Below are 16850 nucleotides of genomic sequence, written 5' to 3'. Positions count from 1 at the left end.
AGATCTAGGGGCTGAGTGGTCTATTTCTGATTCATACGACCCAGACATTATTCAGACCGGCCCCAGACTCGAGGCACCCCCGCCCCCGACAGGCCCGGCGAGCGCCAACGCAAAGTGTCTCGGCCTTCGTGGCTCTGGGGAACTGGCCCCCGTGTGTCAGGTTCCCACCTGCCATGCGGGATCCTCAGTCTACACCAGCGTGTCCAGCGATAGGCCTCAGCTCAGCCTGACTCCCAGGGCAAGTCCAAAACCTGAATAAAACCACCAGCAGCCTCCATTACTGTTGTAAACAATTTAATAACTATATATAATATAATATATATGTCGAATAAAACACCCAAAATAACACTGAACATACACGGGCCACGCTCCACCGTCAGAATGTCCCGCGTGTGTCTATGTCAGACTATGATCAGCCGATGAAGGGAGCGGGGGGAGGGGGGACAGAGAAACGAGGGCGGGGGGAGGGGGCGGGATATAAAGTAGTTGAAAATCAAAACTCACCGATATATTTAAAAATAAAATATATAATCTAGGAGACTCACCCTCTCAAACTGAAGTAATTTACATCAAGAGATTGTGCCCAAGGCAGTTTCCTGGTTGGGGGTTTTTTTTTTGGTGGGGGGGGGTGGTGTTGCGAAGGGGGGGGGGGGGGGGGGGAGGGGGGGTTTCCGCCGGATCCCCCCGACTCTGGGCACTGCCAGACCAAACGGTTAGTTCTGTTCACTGCCGCACACCGATGCTGGGGTTTGGAAAGGATCGGACCTTCAGGGTTCAGGGGGGACCCCAAGGGTGTTCAGGAACCCCAGGGGCCCCTCGAGGTTGTGTGGGGGGGGGGGGGGGGGAGGAGGCAGGGGATCCTCAGTGTTCAGGGGCATGAGCCCCTTGAGGGTGAAGGGGCCCTCGGGAGGGGAGGGGGCACAGGGGGTTCAGGGGCAGAGGTGCCGTTCTGGGTTCGGAAGGGGGGGTGCAGGTCTTTGGGGTTTGATGAGCAGAGAGGTCCCACTCGGGGCATCGAGGGCCCTTTGGGGTTCAGGACAGAGGGGGGGGGGGGAGGGGCCCTCGGGGCGGAAGGGCAGGGAATCTCTCGGGGTCAGGGACAGGGGCCCCTCGGTTTTCGGGAGGGGGTTTAGGGGTAGTTTAGCTCCGAGTCTGTTGCCAGCAATTCTGTGTGGTTGCGGTTAACAGTGAGCCAGGCTCGGCAGATACGCCCATGGAGTCGCCGTGTTCTGGTCGCGTATAATCATGTCTGATTCACCGTCTCCATCAAACAGGAGGACCTGCGGGGAACAAGAGGAGAAAAAAGTATTGTTGAGGAATTTTGATGCATCTGCATTCACGCTCTGCACCGTCCATCCCCCACCCTCCCGATGCTCTGAACCCACCTCCCGCTCCGGCACCTATTATGCGCCCAGCTGAACTCCCATCCTCCCCTCTGCATTCCCCAAACTCACCCCCACATACCTATAACTGCACAATCACAACCCCTGCCCCAGCCACCTCTGCTCACCTGTTATGTTTTGTCCCAAAGGAATAGAGATGGCTCTTCTCAGCCTCGCTCAGACTGCTCCGTACTGTTAGACTTGGAGGTTCTGTGCTGGAGGAGAGAAATGCTGGCATTTCAGTTCACTGCTTCCTTCACAACCAATCCTTGTTAACATGCCCAGCCACCTCCAAAGCACTTGCTAAAATCAATAGGATTGTGGGATTTTATAAAGACAGGTGCAGAGAGCAAAACTTTTTTTTTTTTAATTTAGAGTAACCAATTCATTTTTTCCAATTAAGGGGCAATTTAGCGAGTTCAATCCACCTACCTTGCACATCTTTGGGTTGTGGGGGCGAAACCCACGCAAACACGGGGAGAATGTGCAAACTTCACACGAACAGTGACCCAGAGCCGGGATCGAACCTGGGACCTCGGCGCCGTGAGGCAACAGGGCTAACCCACTGCGCCACCGTGCTGCCCCAGAGAGCAAAACTGAGGAAATAATTATTAATTGGTTTGAGAAAGTCACTGGCGTGGAGGCGCAGTGGTTAGCACTGCTGCCTCACGGCGGCGAGGACCCAGGCTCGATCCCGGCTCTGGGTCACTGTCTGTGTGGAGTTTGCGCATTCTCCCCATGTCTGCGTGGGTTTCGTCCCCACAACCCAAAGATGTGCAGGGTAGGTGGATTGGCCACGCTAAATTGCCCCCTAATTCAAATTTTTTTTCCAAAAAAAAAAGATGTGGACGAGGCAAACCCAAAACCCGGCCAGTCAAACCTGAAGCATCACAGTTTCCCATCTGGAAACAACAGCAAGATCCCTTGGCAGGAGAGTTGGGGTTATTCCTGACACAGCAGGTGGTGCAGAATACAATTCAAAACATGGCACAAACTGGGAAACATTCTGCCCAGTTTAGACCCAGTTCAAACAGGATTGGGAGATGCAGCAGTGCACAGAAAATCTTTCACTCCTGTATCTAACCCCGTGCTGTACCTGTCCTGGGAGTGTTTGATGGGGACAGTGTAGAGGGAGCTTTACTCTGTATCTAACCCTGTGCTGTACCTGTTCTGGGAGTGTTTGATGGGGACAGTGTAGAGGGAGCTTTACTCTGTATCTAACCTCGTGCTGTACCTGTCCTGGGAGTGTTTGATGTGGACAGTGTAGAAGGAGCTTTACTCTGTATCTAACCCTGTGCTGTACCTGTCCTGGGAGTGTTTGATGGGGACAGTGTAGAGGGAATTTACTCTGTATCTAACCCCGTGCTGTTCCTGTCATGGGAGTGTTTGCTGGCGACAGTGTAGAGGGAGCTTTACTCTGTATCTAACCCCGTGCTGTACCTGTCTTGGGAGTGTTTGATGGGGACAATGCAGAGGAAGCTTTACTCTGTATCTAACCCCATGCTGTACCTGTCCTGGGAGTGTTTAATGCCGACAGTGTAGAGGGAGCTTTACTCTGTATCTAACCCGGTGCTGTACTTGTCCTGTGTGTTTGATGGGGGCAGTGTAGAGGGAGCTTTACTCTGTATCTAACCCCGCGCTGTCCCTGTCCTGGGAGTGTTAAATGGGGACAGTGTAGAGGGAACTTTACTCTGTATCTAACCCCTTGCTGTGCCTGTCCTGGGAGTGTTTGATGGGGACAGTGTAGAGGGAGCTTTACTCTGTATCTAACCCCGTGTTGTACCTGTCCTGGGAGTGTTAGATGAGGACAGTGTCGAGGGAGCTTTACTCTGTATCTAACCCCGTGCTGTACCTGTCCTGGGAGTGTTTGATGGGGACAGTGTAGAGGGAGCTTTACTCTGTATCTAACCCCGTGCTGTACCTGTCCTGGGAGTGTTTAATGGGGACAGTGTAGAGGGAGATTTACTCTGTATCTAACCCCGTGCTGTACCTGTCCTGGGAGTGTTTGATGGGGACAGTGTAGAGGGAGCTTTACTCTGTATCTAACCCCGTGCTGTACCTGTCCTGGGAGTGTTTAATGGGGACAGTGTAGAGGGAGATTTACTCTGTATCTAACCCCGTGCTGTACCTGTCCTGGGAGTGTTTGATGGGGACAGTGTAGAGGGAGCTTTACTCTGTATCTAACCCCGTGCTGTACCTCTCCTGGGAGTGTTTGATAGGGACAGTGTAGAAGGAGCTTTACTCTGTATCTAACCCTGTGCTGTCTCTGTCCTGGGAGTGTTAGATGGGGACAGTGTAGAGGGAGCTTTACTCTATATCTAACCCCTTGCTGTGCCTGTCCTGGGAGTGTTAGATGGGGACAGTGTAGAGGGAGCTTTACTCTGTATCTAACCCCATGCTGTACCTGTCCTGGGAGTGTCTGATGGGGACAGTGTAGACGGAGCTTTACTCTGTATCTAACCCCGCGCTGTCCCTGTCCTGGGAGTGTTAAATGGGGACAGTGTAGAGGGAACTTTACTCTGTATCTAACCCCTTGCTGTGCCTGTCCTGGGAATGTTTGATGGGGACAGTGTAGAGGGAACTTTACTCTGTATCTAACCCCTTGCTGTGCCTGTCCTGGGAATGTTTGATGGGGACAGTGGAGAGGGAGCTTTACTCTGTATCTAACCCCTTGCTGTGCCTGTCCTGGGAATGTTTGATGGGGACAGTGGAGAGGGAGCATTACTCTGTATCTAACCCCGTGCTGTCTCTGTCCTGTGTGTGTGATGGGGATAGTGGGTGCCGAAGATGACAATGTATTCTTCAGCTCTGAAACTCCCCCATTGTGAAGACGCCCCTCACAATAATCCTGGCGGACCGTGTTTATGTTTCACTCACCTTGTGTTTGGGACATTTCATGGAGAAATTCTCTTCGTTCAGAAAGCAATCTGTGAAGAAAGAAAATATGTCACAAAACCTGCAGCACAGTCAGCGTAACCCAGTGCTCCACTGGGCAATGGGCAGTGAATTACAGTGTAACCCAGTGCACCACTGGGCAATGGACAGTGAGTTACAGTCAGTGTGACCCAGTGCTCCACTGGGCAATGGACAGTGAGTTATAGTGTAACCCAGTGCCCCACTGGGCAATGGACAGTGAGTTACTGTCAGTGTAACCCAGTGCACCACTGGGCAATGGACAGTGAGTTATAGTGTAACCCAGTGCACCACTGGGAAATGGACAGTCAGTTACAGTGAGTGTAACCCAGTGCTCCACTGGGAAATGGACAGTGAGTTACAGTGTAACCCAGTGCACCACTGGGCAATGGACAGTGAGTTATAGTGTAACCCAGTGCTCCACTGGGAAATGGACAGTGAGTTACATTGTAACCCAGTGCTCCACTGGGAAATGGACAGTGCATCACTGTCAGTGTAACCCAGTGCTCCACTGGGCAATGGACAGTGAGTTATAGTGTAACCCAGTGCTCCACTGGGAAATGGACAGTGAGTTACATTGTAACCCAGTGCTCCACTGGGAAATGGACAGTGAGTTACAGTGTAACCCAGTGCACCACTGGGCAACGGACAGTGAGTTACAGACATTGTAACCCAGTGCTCTACTGGGCAATGGACAATGAGTTACAGTGCAACCCAGTGCTCCACTGGACAGTGAGTTACAGTGCAACCCAGTGCTCCATTGGGCAATGGACAGTGAGTTACAGTGCAACCCAGTGCTCCACTCGGCAATGGGCAGTGCGTAACTGTCAGTGTAACCCAGTGCTTCACTGGGCGCGGACAGTGAGTTACAGTGTAACCCAGTGCTCCACTGGGCAATGGACAGTGAGTTACATTGTAACCCAGTGCTCCACTGGGCAATGGACAGTGAGTTACAGTGTGACCCAGTGCTCCACTGGGCAATGGACAGTGGGTTACATTGTAACCCAGTGCTCCACTGGGCATGGACAGTGAGTTACAGTGTAACCCAGTGCTCCACTGGGCAATGGACAGTGAGCTAGTCAGTATAACCCAGTGCTCCACTGGGCAATAGACAGTGAGCTACAGTGTACCCCGGTGCTTCACTGGGCAATGCACAGTGCGTTACAGTGCAACCCAGTGCTCCACTGGGCAATGGACAGTGCGTTACTGTCAGTGTAACCCAGTGCTCCACTGGGCAATGGGCTGTGTGTCACAGTGTAACCCAGTGCTCTACTGGGCATGGACAGTGCGTTACAGTGCAACCCACTGCTCCACTGGGCTATGGACAGTGCGTTACTGTCAGTGTAACCCAGTGCCCCACTGGACAATGGACAGTGCGTCACTGTCAGTGTAACCCAGTGCTCCACTGGGCAATGGACAGTGAGTTACAGTGTAACCCAGTGCTCCACTGGGAAATGCACAGTGCTCCTCTGCACAATTCTTACATTGGTACCCAGTACTCCCCTGGGCATGGACAGAGAGTTACAGTGTAACCCAGTGCTTCACTGAGAAATGCACAGTGCAACCCAGTGCTTCACTGCGCAATGGACAGTGAGTTACAGTTTAACCCAGTGCTCCACTGGGCAAAGGACAGTGAGTTACAGTGTAACCCAGTGCTCCACTGGGCAATGGACAGTGCGTTACTGTCAGTGTAACCCAGTGCTCCACTGGGCAATGGACAGTGAGTTACAGTGTAACCCAGTGCTCCACTGGGCAATGGACAGTGAGTCACAGTGTAACCCAGTGCTCCTCTGGGCAATGGACTGTTTTTACTTTGTAACCCAGTGCTCCACTGGGCATGGACAGTGAGTTACAGTGTAACCCAGTGCTTCTGGGCAATAGACAGTTCTTACATTGTAACCCAGTGCTCCACTGGGCAATATACAGTGCGTTACTGTCAGTGTAACACAGTGCTCCACTAGGCAGTGGACAGCGAGTTTCAGTCAGTATAACCCAGCACTCCACTGGGCAATGGACAGTGAGTTACAGTGTAACACAGTGCTTCACTGGGCAATGGACAGTTCTTACATTGTAACCCAGTGCTCCACTGGGCAATGGGCAGTTCTTACATTGTAACCCAGTGCTCCACTGGGCATGAAGAGTGAGTTACAGTGTAACCCAATGCTCCACTGGGCAATGGACAGTGCCTTACTGTCAGTGTAAACCAGTGCTCCAATGGGCAATGGACAGTTCTTACATTGTAACCCAGTGCTCCACTGGGCAATGAACAGTTCTTACATTGTAACCCAGTGCTCCACTGGGCATGGACAGTGAGTTACAGTGTAACCCAGTGCTCCACTGGGCATGGACAGTGCGTTACTGTCAGTGTAACCCAGTGCTCCAATGGGCAATGGACAGTGAGTTACAGTGTAACCCAGTGCCTCACTGGGCAGTGGACAGCGAGTTTCAGTCAGTATAATCCCGTGCTCCACTGGGCAATGGATAGCGAGTTACATTGTAATCCAGTGCTCCACTGGGCATGGACAGTGAGTTACAGTGTAACCCAGTGCTCCACTGGGCAATGGACAGTGAGCTAGTCAGTATAACCCAGTGCTCCACTGGGCAATAGACAGTGAGTTACAGTGTAACCCAGTGCTTCACTGGGCAATGGACAGTGAGTTACAGTGTAACCCAGTGCTCCACTGGGCAGTGGACAGCGAGTTACAGTATAACCCAGTGCTCCACTGGGCAATGGACAGCGAGTTACAGTATAACCCAGTGCTCCACTGGGCAATGGACAGTGAGTTACAGTATAACCCAGTGCTCCACTGGGCAATGGGCACTGAGTCACAGTGTAACCCAGTGCTCCACTGGGCAGTGGACAGCGAGTTTCAGTCAGTATAACCCAGTGCTCCACTGGGCAATGGACAGTGAGTTACAGTGTAACCCAGTGCTCCACTGGGCAATGGGCAGTGCGTTACAGTGCAACCCAGTGCTCCAGTGGGCAATGGACAGTGAGTTACAGTATAACCCAGTGCTCCACTGGGCAATGGACAGTGAGTTACAGTGTAACCCAGTGCTCCACTGGGCAGTGGGCAGCGAGTTACAGTATAACCCAGTGCTCCACTGGGCAATGGACAGTGAGTTACAGTGTAACCCAGTGCTCCACTGGGCAATGTGCAGTGAGTCACAGTGTAACCCAGTGCTCCACTGGGCAGTGGACAGCGAGTTTCAGTCAGTATAACCCAGTGCTCCACTGGGCAATGGACAGTGAGTTACAGTATAACCCAGTGCTCCACTGGGCAATGAACAGTTCTTACATTGTAACCCAGTGCTCCACTGGGCAATGCACAGTGCGTCAAAGTGCAACCCAGTGATCCACTGGGCAATGGACAGTTCTTACTTTGTAACCCAGTGCTCCACTGGGCATGGACAGTGAGTTACAGTGTAACCCAGTGCTCCACAGGGCAATGGATAGTTCATCACAGTGCAACCCAGTGCTCCACTGGGCAATGGTCAGTGCGTTACTGTCAGTGTAACCCAGTGCTCCACTGGGTAATGAGTCACAGTGTAACCCAGTGCTCCACTGGGCAATGGACAGTGAGTTACATTGTAACCCAGTGCTCCACTGGACAATGCGTTACTGTCAGTCTAACCCAGTGCTCCACTGGGCAATGAGTCACAGTGTAACCCAGTGCTCTACTGGGCAATGGACAGTGAATTACAGTGTAGCACAATGCTCCACTGGGCTATGGACAGTGAGTTACAGTGTAACCCAGTGCTTCACTGGGCGATGCACAGTGCGTTACAGTGCAGCCCAGTGTTCCACTGACCAATGGACAGCGCGTTATTGTCAGTGTAACCCAGTGCCCCACTGGGAAATGGACAGTGAGTTACTGTGAGTGTAACCCAGTGCCCCACTGGACAATGGACAGTGCGTCACTGTCAGTGTAACCCAGTGCTCCACTGGGCAATGGACAGTGAGTTACAGTGTAACCCAGTGCTCCACTGGGAAATGCACAGTGCTCCTCTGCACAATTCTTACATTGTTACCCAGTACTCCCCTGGGCATGGACAGAGAGTTACAGTGTAACCCAGTGCTTCACTGAGAAATGCACAGTGCAACCCAGTGCTTCACTGCGCAATGGACAGTGAGTTACAGTTTAACCCACTGCTCTACCAGGCAATGGACAGTGAGTTACAGTGTAACCCAGTGCTCCACTGGGCAAATGACAGTGAGTCACAGTGTAACCCAGTGCTCCACTGGGCAATGGACAGTGAGTTACAGTGTAACCCAGTGCTCCTCTGGGCAATGGACTGTTTTTACTTTGTAACCCAGTGCTCCACTGGGCATGGACAGTGAGTTACAGTGTAACCCAGTGCTTCTGGGCAATAGACAGTGAGTTACAGTATAACCCAGTGCTCCACTGGGCAATGGGCAGTGAGTCACAGTGTAACCCAGTGCTCCACTGGGCAGTGGACAGCGAGTTTCAGTCAGTATAACCCAGTGCTCCACTGGGCAATGGACAGTGAGTTACAGTATAACCCAGTGCTCCACTGGGCAATGAACAGTTCTTACATTGTAACCCAGTGCTCCACTGGGCAATGCACAGTGCGTCAAAGTGCAACCCAGTGATCCACTGGGCAATGGACAGTTCTTACTTTGTAACCCAGTGCTCCACTGGGCATGGACAGTGAGTTACAGTGTAACCCAGTGCTCCACAGGGCAATGGATAGTTCATCACAGTGCAACCCAGTGCTCCACTGGGCAATGGTCAGTGCGTTACTGTCAGTGTAACCCAGTGCTCCACTGGGTAATGAGTCACAGTGTAACCCAGTGCTCCACTGGGCAATGGACAGTGAGTTACATTGTAACCCAGTGCTCCACTGGACAATGCGTTACTGTCAGTCTAACCCAGTGCTCCACTGGGCAATGAGTCACAGTGTAACCCAGTGCTCTACTGGGCAATGGACAGTGAATTACAGTGTAGCACAATGCTCCACTGGGCTATGGACAGTGAGTTACAGTGTAACCCAGTGCTTCACTGGGCGATGCACAGTGCGTTACAGTGCAGCCCAGTGCTCCACTGACCAATGGACAGCGCGTTATTGTCAGTGTAACCCAGTGCCCCACTGGGAAATGGACAGTGAGTTACTGTGAGTGTAACCCAGTGCCCCACTGGACAATGGACAGTGCGTCACTGTCAGTGTAACCCAGTGCTCCACTGGGCAATGGACAGTGAGTTACAGTGTAACCCAGTGCTCCACTGGGAAATGCACAGTGCTCCTCTGCACAATTCTTACATTGTTACCCAGTACTCCCCTGGGCATGGACAGAGAGTTACAGTGTAACCCAGTGCTTCACTGAGAAATGCACAGTGCAACCCAGTGCTTCACTGCGCAATGGACAGTGAGTTACAGTTTAACCCACTGCTCTACCAGGCAATGGACAGTGAGTTACAGTTTAACCCACTGCTCTACCAGGCAATGGACAGTGCGTTACAGTTTAACCCACTGCTCTACCAGGCAATGGACAGTGAGTTACAGTGTAACCCAGTGCTCCACTGGGCAATGGACAGTGAGTCACAGTGTAACCCAGTGCTCCTCTGGGCAATGGACTGTTTTTACTTTGTAACCCAGTGCTCCACTGGGCATGGACAGTGAGTTACAGTGTAACCCAGTGCTTCTGGGCAATAGACAGTGCGTTACTGTCAGTGTAACACAGTGCTCCACTAGGCAGTGGACAGCGAGTTTCAGTCAGTATAACCCAGCACTCCACTGGGCAATGGACAGTGAGTTACAGTGTAACACAGTGCTTCACTGGGCAATGCACAGTGCGTTACAGTGCAACCCAGTGCTCCACTGGGCAATGGACAGTTCTTACATTGTAACCCAGTGCTCCACTGGGCAATGGGCAGTTCTTACATTGTAACCCAGTGCTCCACTGGGCATGAAGAGTGAGTTACAGTGTAACCCAATGCTCCACTGGGCAATGGACAGTGCCTTACTGTCAGTGTAAACCAGTGCTCCAATGGGCAATGGACAGTTCTTACATTGTAACCCAGTGCTCCACTGGGCAATGAACAGTTCTTACATTGTAACCCAGTCCTCCACTGGGCATGGACAGTGAGTTACAGTGTAACCCAGTGCCTCACTGGGCAATGGACAGTGCGTTACTGTCAGTGTAACCCAGAGCTCCACTGGGCAATGGACAGTGAGTTACAGTGTAACCCAGTGCCTCACTGGGCAGTGGACAGCGAGTTTCAGTCAGTATAATCCCGTGCTCCACTGGGCAATGGATAGCGAGTTACAGTATAATCCCGTGCTCCACTGGGCAATGGACAGTGAGTTACATTGTAACTCAGTGCTCCACTGGGCATGGACAGTGAGTTACAGTGTAACCCAGTGCTCCACTGGGCAATGGACAGTGAGCTAGTCAGTATAACCCAGTGCTCCACTGGGCAATAGACAGTGAGTTACAGTGTAACCCAGTGCTTCACTGGGCAATGCACAGTGCGTCACAGTGCAACCCAGTGCTCCAGTGGGCAATGGACAGTGAGTTACAGTATAACCCAGTGCTCCACTGGGCAATGGACAGTGAGTCACAGTGTAACCCAGTGCTCCACAGGGCAATGGATAGTTCGTCACAGTGCAACCCAGTGCTCCACTGGGCAATGGTCAGTGCGTTACTGTCAGTGTAACCCAGTGCTCCACTGGGTAATGAGTCACAGTGTAACCCAGTGCTCCACTGGGCAATGGACAGTGAGTTACATTGTAACCCAGTGCTCCACTGGACAATGCGTTACTGTCAGTGTAACCCAGTGCTCCACTGGGCAATGAGTCACAGTGTAACCCAGTGCTCTACTGGGCAATGGACAGTGAATTACAGTGTAGCACAATGCTCCACTGGGCTATGGACAGTGAGTTACAGTGTAACCCAGTGCTCTACTGGGCATGGACAGTGAGTTACAGTGTAACCCAGTGCTCCACTGGGCAATGGACAGTGAGTTACTGTCAGTGCAACCCAGTGCTCCACTGGACACTGAGTCACAGTGTAACCCAGTGCTCTACTGGGCAATGGACAGTGAATTACAGTGTAGCACAATGCTCCACTGGGCAATGGACAGTGCGTTACTGTCAGTGTAACCCAGTGCTCCACTGGGTAATGAGTCACAGTGTAACCCAGTGCTCCACTGGGCAATGGTCAGTGCGTTACTGTCAGTGTAACCCAGTGCTCCACTGGGTAATGAGTCACAGTGTAACCCAGTGCTCCACTGGGCAATGGACAGTGAGTTACATTGTAACCCAGTGCTCCACTGGACAATGCGTTACTGTCAGTGTAACCCAGTGCTCCACTGGGCAATGAGTCACAGTGTAACCCAGTGCTCTACTGGGCAATGGACAGTGAATTACAGTGTAGCACAATGCTCCACTGGGCTATGGACAGTGAGTTACAGTGTAACCCAGTGCTCTACTGGGCATGGACAGTGAGTTACAGTGTAACCCAGTGCTCCACTGGGCAATGGACAGTGAGTTACTGTCAGTGCAACCCAGTGCTCCACTGGACACTGAGTCACAGTGTAACCCAGTGCTCTACTGGGCAATGGACAGTGAATTACAGTGTAGCACAATGCTCCACTGGGCTATGGACAGTGAGTTACAGTGTAACCCAGTGCTTCAGTGGGCAATGGACAGTGAAACCCAGTGCTTCACTGGGCGATGCACAGTGCGTTACAGTGCAGCCCAGTGCCTCACTGGGCAATGGACAGCGAATTTCAGTCAGTATAATCCCGTGCTCCACTGGACAATTGACAGTGAGTTACAGTGTAACCCAGTGCTCCATTGGGCAGTGGACAGCGAGTTTCAGTCAGGATAATCCCGTGCTCCACTGGGCAATTGAAAAATGAAAATCGCTTATTGTAACGAGTGGGCTTCAATGAAGTTACTGTGAAAAGCCCCTAGTCGCCACATTCCGGCGGCTGTCCGGGGAGGCTGCTACGGGAATCAAACCGTGCTGTGGCCTGCTTTCAAAGCCAGCGATTTTACTCAGTGAGCTAAAGCAGCCCCTAACTCAATTGACAGAGTTACAGTGTAACCCAGTGCTCCACTGGGCAATGGATAGTGAGTTACAGTGTAACCCAGTGCTCCACTGGGCAATTAAGAGTTACAGTGTAACCCAGTGCTCCACTGGGCAATGGATAGTGAGTTACAGTGTAACCCAGTGCTCCACTGGGCAATGGACAGTTCTTACTTTGCAACCCAGTGCTCCACTGGGCACTGGAGAGTGAGTTACAGTGTAACCCAGTGCTCCTCTGTAACACCTAACAGTGGGTTACAGGGAGAAAATGGTATATAGAGGACCAGCCATGATCATATTGAATGGCAGAGAAGGCTCGAATGGCCTACTGCTGCTCCTATTTTCTATGGTAGAGCGGGTAGAGAGCTGCCGTAGAGTTAATGCTTAATTTGCTTTGTATTAGCTACATGGCTACTTTTTGTGATGTGTACCTGGACATGCAGGTCCCTCTGTTCCCCTCGCCCATTTAGAAATAGAAAATAGGAGCAGTAGACGATTTGGCCTCAACTACTTTCTGTGGTAACAAGTTCCTCAGGCCGACCACTCTCTGGGTGAAGACATTTCTCATCTCTGTCCTCAATGGTCTACCCCGTATCCTCAGACTGTGCCCCCTGGTTCTGGACACCCCAAGCATCAGGAACATCCTTCCTGCATCGACCCTATCTGGTCCTGTTAGAATTTTATAGGTTTCTAGAGTTCCCAAGGAATATCTAGTCTCCTTACTCTTCCTACCAACATTTACCACCTCGTCATTATCTATATTGAAGTTAATTTGCCAATCACGCGTCCATTGTGCAAGCTCATTTTCATCTTCCTGTATTTCTCCCAGTTTTCCTCAATGTTAACTCTTCCCCAGTTTGGCGAGACGCCCAAAATTTGAAATTGTACTTCTGATTCTCGAATCGGCGCTGTTTCTGCATATAATGACCAACTGTCATCAATCCATAACGGAATACCACTCCCCATCATATGCCAATCCTTTAAACCCATCTTTCTGTTTTATGAAGCAACCAGCTTGCTGTGCATCCCAGCTCCCCATCTCCTGATCTTAGTCACGAGTTTGCAATGCGGTATCTTATTGATGGCCTCTTGAAAATCCAAATGTATTACATCTACTGCAATACCCTTGTTGACCCTTTCCTGATACTTCTTGAAAGAATTCAACAAGGTTGGTCGAGCTGAATCCTTTTGAAATCTGTACGTTTGCAACTCCGAAAATTTCCCTGTTACATTTTGGAGCAAAGATTCCATTATATTTTCTCCCGCAGTTGTTAAGTGAGCTTTAGTCGCCTGGATTTGTTCCATCACCCTTCTTAAATGCAGGAAACACTTTAGCTGCCCACACAATCTTGACACACTTCCTTTTTCTAGTTAATTTTATATGTACTCGTGCTTGAGTAGTCAATTTTCTCCCCCCTTTGTCTTAACTATGCCCTCAGTCTTTCCCTTAAATTTTTAAAGTTGGATCGCTATTCCCCAGGTGCTCCCCAATCTCATTTCATTTCATTTATCTGCGCAGATTCATTTCCAATTTTTAGATAAAGTAGTATTCACACTCTTCCTTTCACGTACTGGATAAGAGAGGAGTATGTTCACATTGCAAAATCTCTATTCCATCTACCTCCAGTTTTGTGGTTAAAATCTCCCGTGATTATTCCTTTACTCATTTCACACAATTTCTTGAAGAAATAGGAGCAGGTGTAGGCCATGTTTAAAAGCTAGTAGGGTCTATTTAATGAATGTTAAATAATGTTAAATGTAGCCAGTTGTATATGAGGAAGAGACAGCCAGTACGGACGCCCAGGAGGGGGAGGAGGTGGGAGAGCTCGTTTCTCTCTTTATGCTCTGCAGGCTTCAAAATAAATCTGAATGAAAAAGGACCAGCATTGGACTCATTCGCCCATAACACGTACTTACCGCAATGAACAGGCCAACAAGGCCTTCGAGCCCACTCCATCTTTCAAAAGATAAATGGCTGACTGTCGACTTCCGACGCTATTTTCATGCACTGACCCCTTGTCCCTTGATAACCTTTCCAAGTGGCAATCCATCGATCTCAGCCTTGAACATAACCCTCATCCCTCAAATTTGATTCCATATTTCCTTTTTCGTTCATTCATCCATGAGATGTGGGCCCGCTGGCTTGGCCCAGCGTTTTTAACCCGTCCCCGAGCCCCCTTCAACCGAGTGTCTCGCTCGGCCGTTTCGGAGGGGAAGTTAAGAGTCAACCCCATCGGCGTGGATCTGGAGTCACACGTAGGCCAGGCCGGGTAAGCACGGCAGGTTCCCTTCCCCATCAATGAACCAGATGCATTTTAAAAACGCCAACCACAATGGTTTCATCATTCGGTCAGATTTGAACCCCCCACCTCTCGATTGACAGTGTGGATAATACCATCCTGCCACCTTCTGCTCAACAGTGCAGCCCATGCCACCACCCCCCCCCCCCCCCCCCCCCCCCCCCCCCCTACCCTCCGCGGCTGCCCACAGATCCCTCACCTGCTTCCATGGCACAAATGTAGTGATAGTTGAGTGGGCATCCTTTGCAGTAGCAGCCCAGGGTAGCTCCAGGCTCCTGGCAGTGTGAGCATTTCTGGGATAAACGAGAGGACATGGTGAGATTGCGCGGGCCACGCACGCCACACAGGCCGAACAGGAGAGCAACATGACCCACAGCGGCCCTTTCCAATCTCGGCACTGCCGACACATTTACCCCTGGGGCCGGACTTCACCCCTCCCCATGTCTGGACCCGGTATGGGTTGCCAACTGTGATCAAATGTATTCCCGGAGGCTTCGTCACATGGCTCCTCCCCCGCCCCCATTCTCCAGCCATTCGTCAGCCAACCCGGTTGGACAGCACGGCAGCATTGTGGATAGCACAATTGCTTCACAGCTCCAGGGTCCCAGGTTCGATTCCCGGCTTGGGCCACTGTCTGTGCGGAGTCTGCACATCCTCCCCATGTCTGTGTGGGTTTCCTCCGGTGCTCCGGTTTCCTCCCACAGTCCAAAGTTGTGCAGGTTAGGTGGATTGGCTGTGATAAATTGCCCTTAGTGTCCAAAATTGCCCTTAGCGTTGGGTGGGGTTACTGGGTTATGGGGATAGGGTGGAGGTGTTGACCTTGGGTAGGGTGCTCTTTCCAAGAGCCGGTGCAGACTCGATGGGCCGAATGGCCTCCTTCTGCACTGTAAATTCTATTCTATGAAACTCATCCATCCTTGTGACGCACGGCCTTCCTGCGGCCAATTGGAAAGGAGAAAGACTCATTACCCAATTGGATGATGCTCGGCCTGTTCGTCGCTCTTTCCCCTTTTTCAATATTTTAATATCTGGTAAAGAGAAAGGTTCAAAGAAAATCACACAGGAGGAACAATCTTTTTTAATGTCCCGATGATGTTTGTCCGGGGTCGCCCACAGCCGTGTCCTGGAGCTTGATCTTCGCTTCCTGGAGGATTGGCAACCCTACACTAGGCGGGTCTGCCTGGGAGACTCGGTGAGACCGGGGGGGGGGTCTGCCTGGGAGACTCGGTGAGACCGGGGGGGGGGGGGGGGTCTGCCTGGGAGACTCGGTGGGATGGACGGGTCTGGGAGACCCGGTGAGACCGGGGGGGGGGGGGGTCTGCCTGGGAGACTTGGTGAGACCGGGGGGGGTGGGGGGGGGGGGTCTGCCTGGGAGACTCGGTGGGATGGACGGTCTGGGAGACTCGGTGAGACCGGGAGGGTCTGACTGGGAGACTCGGTGAGACAAGGGGGGGTCTGGACTTGGTGAGACCGGGGGGGGGGGGGGGTCTGCCTGGGAGACTCGGTGGGACCGGGGGGGGGGGGTCTGCCTGGGAGACCCGGTGAGACCGGGGGGGGGGGGGGGGGGGGGTCTGCCTGGGAGACTTGGTGAGACCGGGGGGGGGGGGGGGGGGGGGGGGGGGGTCTGCCTGGGAGACTCGGTGGGACCGGGGGGGGGGGGGTCTGCCTGGGAGACTCGGTGGGACCGGGGGGGGGGGTCTGCCTGGGAGACTCGGTGGGATGGACGGTCTGGGAGACCGGTGAGACCGGGGGGGGGGGGGGGGTCTGCCTGGGAGACTTGGGGAGACGGGGGGTGGGGGTGGGGTAGGAGACGGGGGTGGGGGCAGACGGGGGTGGGGGGAAACGGGGGGCAGACGGGGGGTGGCAGGGGGTGGGGGGAGACAGGGTGGTGGGGGGCAGACGGGGGGTGGGGGGAGATGGGGGGGCGGGGGTGGTGGGGAGATGGGGGGGTGAGGGTGGGGGGGAGTCGGGGGTTGGGGGCAGACGGGGTGGGGGGAGACGGGGGTGGGGGGCAGACGGGGGGTGGGAGGGGGACGTGGGTGGGAGGGGGACGGGGTGGTGGTGGTGGGGGGGAGACGGGGGAGGGAGACGGTGGGGAGACGGGGGGGGGGGTGGGGGAGACAGGAGGTGGGGGGAGACGGGAGGTGGGGGGAGACGGGAGGTGGGGGCGAAACGGGGGGGAGACGGGGGGTGGGGGGA

At 52.7% G+C, this 16850-nt stretch overlaps 1 protein-coding gene across 1 annotated transcript in view; it reads right to left on the bottom strand.

The window, feature by feature from the left end:
* Positions 1-656: 656 nt before the first annotated feature.
* LOC119956342 (transcription factor 20-like) overlaps positions 657-16850 on the bottom strand; it is a 37744-nt gene continuing 21550 nt past the window's right edge. Inside the window, 4 exon segments of the mRNA XM_038783494.1 lie at positions 657-1280; positions 1511-1597; positions 4260-4309; positions 14851-14944. Of these exon segments, the coding sequence (XP_038639422.1) occupies positions 1550-1597; positions 4260-4309; positions 14851-14944 (192 nt within the window). The 3' untranslated portion in view covers positions 657-1280; positions 1511-1549.

The sequence above is a fragment of the Scyliorhinus canicula genome, chromosome 23 (assembly GCF_902713615.1).
Source record: "Scyliorhinus canicula chromosome 23, sScyCan1.1, whole genome shotgun sequence".
Taxonomy (NCBI): Eukaryota; Metazoa; Chordata; class Chondrichthyes; order Carcharhiniformes; family Scyliorhinidae; genus Scyliorhinus; species Scyliorhinus canicula.
This window is presented reverse-complemented; position numbering and strand designations above follow the sequence as displayed.